This window comes from Scylla paramamosain, chromosome 1 (genome assembly GCF_035594125.1).
Source record: "Scylla paramamosain isolate STU-SP2022 chromosome 1, ASM3559412v1, whole genome shotgun sequence".
Taxonomy (NCBI): Eukaryota; Metazoa; Arthropoda; class Malacostraca; order Decapoda; family Portunidae; genus Scylla; species Scylla paramamosain.
In genome coordinates, this window is record NC_087151.1 from 34,325,426 (window position 1) to 34,338,719 (window position 13,294).

Here is a 13,294-nt window from a genome sequence, read left to right on the forward strand (position 1 = left end):
TCTTCAAAATCCTAACAACTTTCACGAGAGTCTTAAAAAAGAAACGAAATAAGACTACCGAACGTTTGCAAATATATATCTATACCCGACACTCAGGGTCTTACAGGTATTGAGTGACTTGAATCTTGGACAAAAAGAACACGATGCTGGAGGCGAAACGAAGAGAGTAATTTGCTCGACAAGAAGTTGTGAATGCAATACTTTCATGTGATACGTCACTGTAGCGAGACTGGGAACTGAGATAGAGACTTGAAAGTGTGCGTAGACGGTGAGGAAAAGTGAGTGGGCGTCTGGGAGTGCGAGGAATGGGAGGGAGGGAGGGAGGGAGGGAGGGAGGGAGGAAGGCAAAGAGGCAGGAAAGTAAAGAGCAAGGATATAAAACGGAAGGAGCATAGTACAAAAAATGTGGAACAGGGTCCAGTGTGACGGGGACGGGAAGGAGAGGAGACGGAAGGGGTATGAAGCAAGGGAGGGATGGAATGGGAGTCTTGGGGAACGAGGGAAGGAGGGAGTGAGGGGTGGAATACGGAGCGGGGGTGAAGATGGGGCATGGGATAGGGCGTGGTGGGGTGGGAGGGGAGAGGGTTGGCACCGCCTTAATTCTTTTCTCCCTTCCTTATTTTAAAATGCCGTCCATTGCTTACTGAAAGACAGACACACGGACGCTGACTGGCAGGTGTGAAGGTCAAAGAAAAATGCAAAAGCAATTTCCTCCGTCTTTGTTGCTTGACAGAAGACTAACAAGATTTGCTTCTGGTTTTTCTTATTTTGCTGCCGCTGCTGCCTCTGTTGCTGCCTCTGCTGATATTGCTTCTGCTGCTCTGCCTGAGTTAAGAGTAACAACAACAGAAACAACAGCGACAACAACGAACACTTCTACTAGTGTCACTACTACCACTATTATTATTACTATTACTACTACTACTACTACCACTATTATTATCACCACCACCACCACCATCACTACCGTCACCACCAGCTTCACTCACGTCGCAATGTGTCGTGTTGAGTAGGAGCAATAATACGCCACGCAACAAAGGCCGCTAAAATCCATGAATAACAAAGAGGTAAAAGTCTTTGAGGAGGTGGGGCGGGCGTGCGCGGCGTCGTGGAGGTGACACCGAGGTATGGGCGCGGCACCGGCCTTCTGCAATATCAAGACTCCAGGGACATTGTAGCGGAAATTCCATTCTGAAGCGCGGCGCATCAAGGTGATCTGTAATAGGACAGCACGCGGCAGGAGATGAGGAAGGCAGGGAGGGAGGGAGGGAGGGTTAGAGGGAGGATATTAGGTGAGAGGGGTGAAGGGAGAGGAATGGTAGGAGTGAGCGGTATGGCGGTGAGGTGTCCTTGGATGTCCGGCAGGTGACGCGTCCAACGTGCTACTGGTAATAATAAAAATCTCTACATGAAGGTTTTCGACAGAATTCTCAAGGTTTTCTCCTCAGTGATGGCTTGTGATGCGTGACGGACAGGTGACAGGTGTGCCGAGGCCCCGCGCTGGGCAGCACCAAAATGCACTTCGTGAAAAGCATCATCGGCAAGACGTCCTTCAAGGACGCTTTGCTGCCGGTGAAAGAAATTATCGTAGTGTGCTGCTCAGGTCACTGGGGCACACAGCTCTTCTCGGAGGAGGAGGAGGAGGAGGAGGAAGAGGAGGAGGAGGAGGAGGAGGAGAAGCAAGAGGAGGAGGAGGAGGAGTAGGCTTCAACGGAAATCCTGACATTGTACGAATATGTCATGAGTTTTAATTTCCTGCTTACCAGCGTGAGGCAACAGAGAAGAGTGACGCAGCTGTAATGCCACGTTAAGGCAAAGGTTTTATTGGATGCAGGACACATTATGGGCGTCCTCCCCTCGATGGATGAGGGGGAGCAGCGCTCTTGGGCCAGTGGGCGAGGGTTCTCAGCCTGGGGTAAAGTTCCCTAAGTGGTCTTGCTCCGTTTCTTAAGATAACGAAAGAGGAAACTCATGCAGTCATAATAATAGTCATAAAACTCTTGTGTCATGCAACTTGCAAAACCCGTCGCTTTTATCCAGCTGTCCAGACACTCGTGCCCTCGGGGTGTAGGTCACGGCGGATCTGCAGCAGTGCTCGGCTCGATGCCACGAGAGTCGCGACGCGCCGCAATCACGGCAGCTGGTGGAGGCAGTGAGGGAGGGGGAGGAAGGAGGGCTGCCTGGCGGGGCTGCGAGACTTATAGTTGTTTGGTTCCTGGAATTTATTTGTGATCCTCGAGCTTACCAGATAACGCTCGAACTTCTCGTCAGTCGAAGTGATGACGCCCCATCCAAGCACTGAGTTGATTGCACCAATGCGCAGTTTCACAATGCGCATTGGCGCAATCAACTGTTCCACGAAAACACTGAGAGGTGAGATAATGCAAATAAAGAGACCGCAGTGCCTTGGAAAGTTAGAATGAAGGGCACGCCAGCAAACAAAACTTTTATAGCTTGGGTAATAAAATAACGAGTCTCCATTAAGCCATAATGATCTTACTAAACCAATGAAGAGAAAAAAATTGCGTCTACGTAACCTCTACATTAATGGTTCTCAAACCTTCCCTTTTTATACAGCATACAGATCTTTCTGAACCGGAAACGTACCCAATTAACTCAATCCCAGTTAATGTATAACTAGCCTCATTAATGTGATTAAAGTGGAAGTGTAATCGGATAACTATGAATAAGCAATCTGTCCGAGAACTTTAATATGAGAAAGAATTTTACAATTACTTACTCGTACAAAAGATCCAGTATTTTGAGGACTGTCGGGTACCCAGATGATACCCACGAGGAGGACCACCGCTACACAGCCAGTGAGGGAGATGATATTGCATTTAAATGAAACAAACAAACAAACAAACAAACAAACACAAAGTACGTCTGGTGGTTAATATTTAGAAAGCAAAGGTGATCAGTAACTTCTTTTCCCTCCTACATAAATAAATACCAGATAGTGTCTGTAGATGAATTATATGAAAGGAAAGGTGATGTACAATAGCGATTTATTTATTTTTTTTCATGATCACTCGATATAGTACGTCTGAAGATGAATATTTAGAAAGCAAGATGATATCCATTACCGTAATCTTTTTTTCATGATCGCATTACATCAGTTCTCATCCTCTTTATCGCATCTTGTAGGCTATATGCTTTCTTCCGTATGAATAAATTCTTTAATTAGTCGATATACATCAGAACGCCAAACTACTGGATGAAGTTGAGCCGCTATGCCCACCATTACTCTTACTTCTATTAGTCTTCCATCATCACGTACAAGTAATACAAAGAGCAAAAACTGATCTGTAAGTAAAGCATCTACTGCAACTACGAACACACTGCTACTAATAAACCATGTGCAGGAGAACGGGATACAGGAAGAACAGCCATTAAGACAACACAAGGTGACGCACGATGCAGATGACAAGAAAGATCGGAAGGTGAACATTACAGACAGGTCACCTAACTGATACCTGTAAGGGCGGCTCTACCTGGCCTTATGCATGTTATGTGTATTTTCTTCCTTCCTGCCGAGACCATGTGACAAGTTATCCCGTCATCATTAATGCATCGCGGTTATTCATCACATGTTATAATCCTTTAACTGGTACGGACATGCTCCATTAACATTAAAAGCACTGTGAAAAAAAAAAAAACACGATTTGCATATACGAGTATGCAGAAAAAAAAAAAAAAAAAAAATAGGAGGTCAATCTCGTCTTTTTTAAGCTACGGAACTACATATTTAAGAAACTGAAGTGGGAAAAGTGTCTGAGAGCTGTAGATGTTTATGAGAAAATATTGGACTCAGAAAAAGACAGAAAAGGATGTTAATATCGTCTGTTCTAAACTACAATATTATATATTGAAGAAACTGAAGTGGGAAGAGTCTAAAAAGTTGTAGATGATGATGATGATGAGAAAGTATTAAACACAGAAAAAAATATAATACAAGATTAATATCGTAGTTTCCTAGGCTACAGAACTACATACTTAAGAAACTGTTGTGGGAAAATTGTGTCTATAAGTTATAGAAGATTATGAAAAAATATTGCACAACTGTGAAAAGGTTAAGGGACAGACGGAAGGCCGGGAGGTGCAGGCTGTGAGGTGTAGGCTGAGAGAACAAGAGTTTGAATTCCCTCCCCCTCTTTCTCCATGGTTGCCTGCTGCCGTCCACCAATCAGACAAGCGTGCTGCCTCGTTAATTAATGAGTAATGGCGAGCAGATTAACGAGTTAAAAAGCGGCATTAATTGTACACGCTGTTGCTTTGGGAATGTTGCCGCCGCCGTGCTGTGTTGTGTGTGTGTGTGTGTGTGTGTGTGTGTGGATGTCAGCGCTTTGAATGTTGCGGCAGTCATTGTGTTGCGTAATTGGAGGCTGCGGTGTTGAAAGGCTTGGTCTAAGAGTGTTGTTGTTGTTGTTGTTGTTGTTGTTGTTGTTGTTGTTGTTATCATTAATATTATAATCATTAGTATATTTGCTGTACTGCTGCTGCTACTACTACTACTACTACTACTACTACTACTACTACTACTACTACTACTACTAGGTAGTATCACTACTACTACTATTACTACTAATATTACTATTACTAACTAATAGCACTACTGCTATTACTACTAATACTACCGCCACTCATTGTTGCTTTGTTGTTGTTTTGTTATTCCTGTTTTTTCCTACTGTCGTCGCTACCACCACTCCTCCTAGTACTGTCATGCAAAAGCCAAAGGTGGTCTCGGTCAGTCACCGGTGCAACCACGGCCGCCCAACGCACGAAGGGCAATGGAGAGAAAGTTGCATAAGATCAATACGTGTTCGTGTTGTCACATTGAGTCTGGGGATGCGGGGCGGACGGCCAGATATAGACGGACGGGAGACAGATTGACGGCTAGACAGGCAGATGGACGGACGGTAATTTGACAGATGAGCGGATGTTTCTATTTATGATCATTACATTTAAAAGGAAATCAATAGTCAGTGTACAGATAGTGCTAGGTATTCGTGGACTTTAATAGACCAATATATTAAGAATAAAAAAAAAAAAAAAAAACACCGCATACTGGCTTAAAACTATACGTATTTAAAGTATAACCTACCCTGAAAAGTTATGAAGTTCCCAAGTCTTAGCAGGAGTCGGAGGATCAGAGTTATATCCTAAAAATGGTAAAGGATCAATAAATGGAGAAATGTGAATAATGAAATCTCTACGAACCTTAAAACTCCAATAACCGGACTAATTTTCCAAAAGTAAATTTAAAGATGGAAGCCTTGCTATATTTCCAACATTCAAAAGAAACCATCACAACATTATTTTGGCTATAAAAGGTCAATCTAATGATGGGGTGACAGCGTGTGACCTTTGACTCCTCCAGCTGTTCAGGTTTTCATTGCCGAGTCTTTTACTTCGTCTGTCCTTTCTTTCCTTTCTCGACCTTTGCATTTCTTCACTTTGCACTTCCTTCCTTAGTGATTCAGTCTTAGTCTCCTTTTCGTATTCTGGCTCTTTGATCTTTTAATCTCCCTTATACTCCTCTACTGTTTCCTTGACCTCTTCACTGTCTCAGTCTCGCAGACCTTCATCATTTAACGCTATCATTCTTTCATGTTTTATTCTTTCGCCGCATTTGCTTCTCCAGTGCATCATTCCTTTCGTCTTTTCCTCATTCCCTCACTGCCTGAACCTCAAAGACCCTCACCATCAAAGGACTTTCATTTTACTTTTTATCCCTTCAGTCTTTATCTTCACTCCTTCGCTTCCTTAACTTTACAATCCTTCACTCCCTCAGCCAATATTATTCATTCCAGCCTCTGCATCCTTCACCTCCTCTGCCTTAACCTTACAATCCTTCACTACTTCATTCAACCATCATTCACTCCTTCACTGTCTTAACATTACAATCCTTCACTCCTCCGGCCTCTGCATCCTTCATTCCCTCACTGCCTTAACCTTACAATCCTTCAGTCGCTCAGCCTTAACGCCCTCCAGTCCTGCAGTCTCTAATCCCTCAGGTCCTTCAAGCGCTCAGCCTTGGTCCCTCAGTCCCTCTGCGCCTCACTCCAGTTGGGCACAAGACACTCGCCTATTACCGCTGGCTGGGCAGTGTTCCTTCGAGCGACAGTGGCCCTAATGAGAACAAGAGAGAGAGGAAGAGAGAGGGAGAGATGGAACATATCCTCTATTCACTACCATATGAGTAAGGCAGAGTAAGCTACAACGACCCGCTATGCCACGCCAGCACCGCCCGTGTTTTTTGCATGTCGCAGAGTGGCTGACAGTCAAGCGCACATGACCATTCACCTTGACTATATGAGTGTGACTTTAATCCAGTGCAGCAGCGCGGCTCGGGCGGGGAACACGGGCCGCGCTGGTACAGGGTTGGGCCATTACCGCTAAAATACAACCCGACTGGGCGCGCGGTAAACGATAAAAGAGACAGAGATGGAGAGGAACAGCGACACGGACGACGGGGAAATGAAAGAGTAGGAGATGGAGGGAAAATGAGAGGATGAATAAATGAATTGATGGACGGGGAGGAAGAGGGAACATTATAACCGCCTGATGGGGTAAATGAAATATTGATAAAGGGAAGGAGAGTGAAGAAAACAGAAAATGGAAGAGTGGGAAATTGAGGGAAAATGAGAGGAAAAATGAATGAATGGGTGAGTGAGGAAGAAAAGGAAACATTATAACCGCCTGATGGGGTAAATGAAAGATTGATTAAGGGAAGGTAAATGAAGAAAAGAGGGAAATGAAGGAGAATATGAAAGAGCAGGAGATGCAGGGAAAAATGAGAGAATGAATGAATGAATGGGTGAAAAAAGGAACATTATAACCGCCTGATGCTTAAATAAAAGGTTAATAAAGGGGAAAGAGAGTGAAAAATAAAGGAAATGAAGAGATGAAATATGAAATAAGGAAATAAATGGAAGAATTAATTAATGAATGGGAAAAAAAGGAGCATTATAACCGATTGATGGGGATATGAAAGATTAATAAAGGAGAGGGAGAATGAAAAAAAAAGAGAAATAAAGAAGATAATATGAACAAAGGAAATATTATTATTACACACGATGCTGAAGTGAAAGAATTAAAAATAAAAAAAAAGAGCAGGAAAATGAGAATAAAGAATGTTACCACCAAGGCGCTGAGAAAGTGAAAGGTTAAGGAAAAGGAAAATATAAGCAAAAAAAAATGAAGAGAGACCGCGGACAGGGAGAATATGAAAAATTGAGGGAAGGAAGGAAAAAAAGAAAGAAAGAAAAGAGCAAACATGACCACATATGAGAAAATGAAAGACCAAGAGAAGAAATGAGAAGGGAGGAAAACTGGAAGATACAGACGCTCGGGAAATGAAGGCCAGAGAAGGAGAGCAAATGAAAAAAAAAAAAAAGGAAACATCAATACTACAGACGATAAGAAAAATAATAATGACAAGAAGGAAAGAAAAATCGTGGAAAAATGGAAAAATAACGACCACATACGAGAGGAAAATGAAAATCTAAGAGACAAGGAGGAAAACAAATGGTAAAGAGGAAAAGCATTATGACCACAGTTGATCTAAAACAAGAGAAAGGGACTGAAAGAAAAGAGAAAGTTTACGACCACAAACAAAACAAAACAAGGAAAATCTGAGAGAAAAGGAAGGGAAACGAATAGAATAAAGAAAAGAAATACAACCGCGGAAGAAAAGAAACGAAACAATGAAGAAAGAAAAACAGAAGAGAATGAAAATAACACATCACAAGCACAGATAATGAGAGAATGAAGAAACAGACGAAAGAATAACAGATAAAATGAAAGAAAAGACGAGAAAAGAAAAGGGGGAAAAAAAAATAATACATCATGACTTGATAATAACAAAAAATAAATAAATAAAGGAAAACAAGAGAAAACATACAGAATGAATGCTAAACAAGAACAACCTTTAACATTACATAACAACATATCACCAGCCACAGTCACCAGACGAGGCCAAGACGCACTAAAGCAAAACGCGAGAGTCCACACCGCCATCTGGGTCGCCGCCTCAGGGACGCAATTCTTCCATTTTGAGACTAATGGCGTAAGGGTCAGGCCACGGCTTGAAGGAGTAGTGTAGCAGAGGGAAAGTGGAAAGTGTTGCAGGCTGCTATGGGGGTCTGCCACCTAGGGGGCGCTTCAGTAACTAATATGGAAAGAAGAGGGATGTTAAGAGGGGTGAATAGATAGATAGAGGATTAGGTAGAGGTGTACATAGCGAGTTGGTAGGTAGATAGATAGTCAGGTTAGGAGACAGATAGATAGATTAATAAATAGACAGAGAGAGAGAGAGAGAGAGAGAGAGAGAGAGAGAGAGAGAGAGAGAGAGAGAGAGAGAGAGAGAGAGAGAGAGAGAGAGAGAGAGAGAGAGAGAGAGAGAGAGAGAGAGAGAGAGAGAGAGAGAGAGAGAGAAACAAGGAAAAATAATGCAAAGAAAAAAAAACTGGGGAAGAAGAAAAGAAAAAAAAAAAGCAGCACCAAGAAAACAACAACAAAAGCGGAGGCAGAACACACCAGCAGCGGCAAAGAAAAGAGATAAAAACTTGGACCAGCGGAAGGAGAGGAAGACAGGACAAGTGGTGGCGACGGAAGGCACCAGAATGAGGAAACAGGACGTGTTGAGGAGGGTAAGTAAATTAAGGAAGTCCCGAGAAAAGGGAAAACAATAAAAAAAAAGGTCAAGGCAAAGCTGATATCCACGTTTCCTTGACCTGTAATGGTAATTTTTATTTCAAGCTCGATAAAGTTAGGTTTACGAGAGATAAAGGAAGAAACTGGTTCATAAATAGCGTGAAAGACGAATGGAATAGAGTCAATAGTCATGCTGTTATTGCCGAATCAAAAGGGAGTTTTAAATATAAGCCTAAACATATTTGTGGACTGGGATGATAGGTGATGTGTACCTATGTTTTACACAGGGACTTCCAATTGTAGGACCGATGGCATCTTGTAGCTTCCCCTATTTTTCTTTGTTCTTATGTGGTACTGATAATAACGATGCTACTACTAATTCTACTACAACAACTACTGCGGTGGTGGTGTTACTGCTACTACTATTTCTATTACTACTACTACTACTACGACAAGGATTACTACTACTGCTACTACTACTACTACTACTACTACTACTACTACTACTACTACTACGATAAGGATTACTACTACTACTACTACTACTACTACTACTACTACTACTACTACTACTACTACTACTACTACTACTACCACCACCACCACCACCACCAATACCACGACCACCTCTTTTTACATCACTCCCCTTTGAAACGCAGCGAGACTTCTCACTGTACGAGGAAGGCCGACTCATCCTCTTCAATGGCAAAGAAAGAGGCCGAGAGCGGGGAGCGGAAATCCTGCTTTTTCTGCTATGTAAAAATTCATAAATGTTTTTGTATCGATGAGACGTATATAAAAGTTTCTATTTTCTATTTGTCGGAACACAAATACGAAGAATCGAACAGAAATGTTTCTTATTTTTCGTTTCAGATAAAGGTAAATACATTTTCCTTCTTTTTTTCTTATTTATTCTTTCTTTTTTCGTTGTAATTTCTATCTACCAGTGAAGCAACCTTACTGAGTTATTTTTGGTCTAAGTTTACACACACACACAGAGAGAGAGAGAGAGAGAGAGAGAGAGAGAGAGAGAGAGAGAGAGAGAGAGAGAGAGAGAGAGAGAGAGAGAGAGAGAGAGAGAGAGAGAGAGAGAGAGAGAGAGAGAGAGAGAGAGAGAGAGAGAGAGAGAGAGAGAGAGAGAGAGAGAGAGAGAGAGAGAGAGAGAATGGCTCGTTGTTCACCAAATTTATGCAACTTTCTGATATCTAAAACCGTCTCCGAAACACACACACACACACACACACACACACACACACACACACACACAGAGGGATAACGAGGAGCATAATTCGTGAAGAGAAGGAAACATTATCTATTTTCACCGAAATATCCAAGGATGTGTATCTCTGCGAGAGAGAGAGAGAGAGAGAGAGAGAGAGAGAGAGAGAGAGAGAGAGAGAGAGAGAGAGAGAGAGAGAGAGAGAGAGAGAGAGAGAGAGAGAGAGAGAGAGAGAGAGAGAGAGAGAGAGAGAGAGAGGAATATATACATGGAGGAAAAGAGATGAACGTTGAAGAGATATAGTCAAAGTAATAAAAGAATAGAATGGAGGAGGAGGAGGAGGAGGAGGAGGAGGAGGAGGAGGAGGAGGAGGAGTAAGAAAGGAAGGCATAAGAAAGACGGAGAAACAAAAAAAAAGGAGCGGTAGGCAGGCAATAAAAAAAAGAGAAAGCCGGAGGGAAGGAAGGAAGGAAGGAAGGAAGGAAGGAAGGAAGGTTGAAAGAAAGGGGGAAGGAATGAGAAAAGGGAGGAGAGGAAGGTTAAAGGGAATATTTTAACAAACCTCTTCATTTGCATACATATATTGCAGACTTCTAAAAGCCACGTTGCTAAAACCTTTACTCTCTCTCTCTCTCTCTCTCTCTCTCTCTCTTACCTTGCTGGCGGGGGGAGGGGGCCGCACCAGGTGGCTGTAAAGAGACAAACACGAGTAATTAGTTTCCCATAGGTGAGTCACAGGTGAGTCAGGTGTACCGAAACAAGGCATAGTAATCTCTCTCTCTCTCTCTCTCTCTCTCTCTCTCTCTCTCTCTCTCTCTCTCTCTCTCTCTCTCTCTCTCTCTCTTTTTCATCTCCCTCTTCCCTTTTTACCCTTCTTCTTCCCTTTTTCTTAATCTATTTTTCCTACTTCCTTTTCTCATTGTTTTCCTCGTCACAGTTGTGTTCCTCTCTCTCTCCCTTCCTCTCCTTTACTCTTTTTCATCCTCTTCTTCCTCCCTTTCCCCTCTCTTCTTCCCTTTTCTTAATCTATTTTTCCTACTTCATCCTTTCTTTCTTTTTCTCGTCACAATAGTTCTCCTCTCTTCCTTCCTCTCCCTCACTCTCTTTTCTTTCATCTATTCCTATCCTATTTTCTCCCTCTCCTTCCTTTCTTAATCTATACTTTTCTCTATCTTTCTCCCTTCGCCCTATTTTTCTCGAACCGGGATATTGTTTCTCCCTCATTTCTTTTCCTTTTCTTCAGTCTTTTTCATTCATTTCCTCTTCCTTTTTCCTTCATCTTATCCTGTCCTTCTCTCCTTTTACAATCTATTTTTTTGTCATTTCTTTTCCTCCTTTTTTTCCTTTCTTCCTTCCTTTCCCTCACTCCTTGTCATTTCCTTCCTCTTCCCTTTTCTTCCATATCGTCTCTCTTCTTTCTCTTCCTTAATACATCTTTTTTTTCAGTTTCCCTCTCTTTGTTTCCTCTTCTTAAACCACAGTAGCGTTCCTTGGTGTTTTCCTTCCTTTCCTTCACCCCCTTTGCATCCTTTCCTTTCTCTCTTTTCCTCCATCTCATCCTGTATATTTCTCCTTTCTCCCTCTCTCTTTCTCCATCTATTTTTTTTTCTAGATCCTTCCCTTTCTTCCCTTTTCTTCTATGTTATCCTTTCGTAGCTCTCTTATTTTTCCCTCTCTTTCTCCACGTCAGTTTTATGTAGCTATCTTCCTTTCTTTCCGTTTCCTCTTCTTTCTTCCACTACATTACATTCATCTTAGTTTTACCCTGCTTCTTCTTTATCTAGTTCATCTCTTCCTCTTCCTACTCCTTCCCTTCCTCTTTTCTTTACTTTATTGGTCTAAGTCTTCCTTCATGACACGCCTTTTCTCCTCTTTCCCCTTTCCTTTTCCTTTTTCTTTTGATTTATGTTTTCCTCCTCCTTTTCTCTTCCAACACAACGTACTGCCTCCTCTTCCCTCCACTCAATCTTCCTCTTTGTCTTCCATCTTATTCTTTCCTCTAGTTCATCTTCTTCTCCTCACCTTAACTCTCTTCTTCACTTCTAATGGGTCTTTTTCTTTTTCTCGTGTTTTCTTCGTCTTCCTCTCTTTTTCAGTACGATACATTAACTTTTTTCTTTTCTCTTTTCTCTTCCTTCTCTTTTCTCTTCCAAAATCTTATTGCTCACTCCTATCCTACCTACTTCTTGTTCGCTTTTCGCTTCCCTTCTTCTTTTTGTTCCTCTTACTCGTCTTCACCACTGCATTTTTCTCTCTTCCTCTCCTTCTTTTCCTCCTTTTCCTCTTCTCTCCGCTACAATACACTCTCCTTCCTACCCTTTCCCTCTTTCTTCTTCCTCCCCCTCTTCCTCTGGGTCATCAATACCTCTTTTTTCCCCCTCCATCTTCCCTCCTCCTCTTCCTCTTCCTCTTCCTCTCCTCCACCGCGACACTCTCACTTTACTTTCCCTCCCATCCCTCTTCCGTCTCCACTTTTTTCTCCCTCCCTCCCCTACCCTCTTCCTCCTCCTCCTCTTCTTTTTCTTCTTCCAGGGTGCCAGTACCTCTTTCCTCTTCCTTCGCTTCCTCTTCAACTTTGCTCCTTTTCATTTTGTTTCATGCACAGTACTATCATTTCCTTCCTTTTCTCTTTTCTTCTTTCTCTTCCTCCTCCTTTTCCTTCTTCTTTTTATCTTTCTCCTTCATCCTCTCTTTTCTTCCTTCCATCGGCATGCATTTCTCTCTCTCTCTCTCTCTCTCTCTCTCTCTCTCTCTCTCTCTCTCTCTCTCTCTCTCTCTCTCTCTCTCTCTTCCCTATCTAATTTTTCTTCTCATTTTCTCTCTTTGTCTATCTCTTCCTGTCATTTCGAAAACCCATCTCCTCTCTCTCTCTCTCTCTCTCTCTCTCTCTCTCTCTCTCTCTCTCTCTCTCTCTCTCTCTCTCTCTCTCTCTCTCCTCCCTCCTTCCCTCCCCTCAGTGCGTCCTCCATTCTTCCTCCAATTTCCCCAAGTTTCCTCCATCTTCTTCAGCTTACTCTCTTTTCTCTCTTTCTCTCCTCCCAGTCTTCCTCCAGACCACACACATATCTTCAAGGATAAATTTTCTTTCCTTTCTGGCCCGCCACTCCTCCTCCTCCTCCTCCTCCTCCTCCTCCTCCTCCTCCTCCCTCCCTAACGTAGCCAGGAGTATTCAGTTTCTCCCCCTGTCAATACCTCCTCCAGCCCCACAGCCCCACAGTCCCTCCAGCCTCCACTCCTGTCCGCAGCCATTCCCTCAGCCACCCCCGCCTCCAGTGAAACCCCTTGACAGTGCAGCCCCTTCCTTTCGCTACGTTTTACCGCTACAGCTTTCCAAAACCCAGCTTTCTTGCTCTTCGTTTGGGTGAGGAGATGGCTTTGCACTGTCTTATCACTCCAATGTCCGGTTCTCTTGCACTC

General features: G+C 42.9%; 1 protein-coding gene across 1 annotated transcript in view; it reads right to left on the reverse strand.

Moving 5' to 3' along the window:
- Positions 1–13,294, reverse strand: part of LOC135104504 (uncharacterized) — a 142,206-nt gene that overhangs the window by 24,879 nt on the left and 104,033 nt on the right. Inside the window, exon 4 of the mRNA XM_064012069.1 lies at positions 10,533–10,566. Coding sequence (XP_063868139.1) covers positions 10,533–10,566 — 34 coding nt within the window. The remainder of the gene's footprint in view (positions 1–10,532; positions 10,567–13,294) is intronic.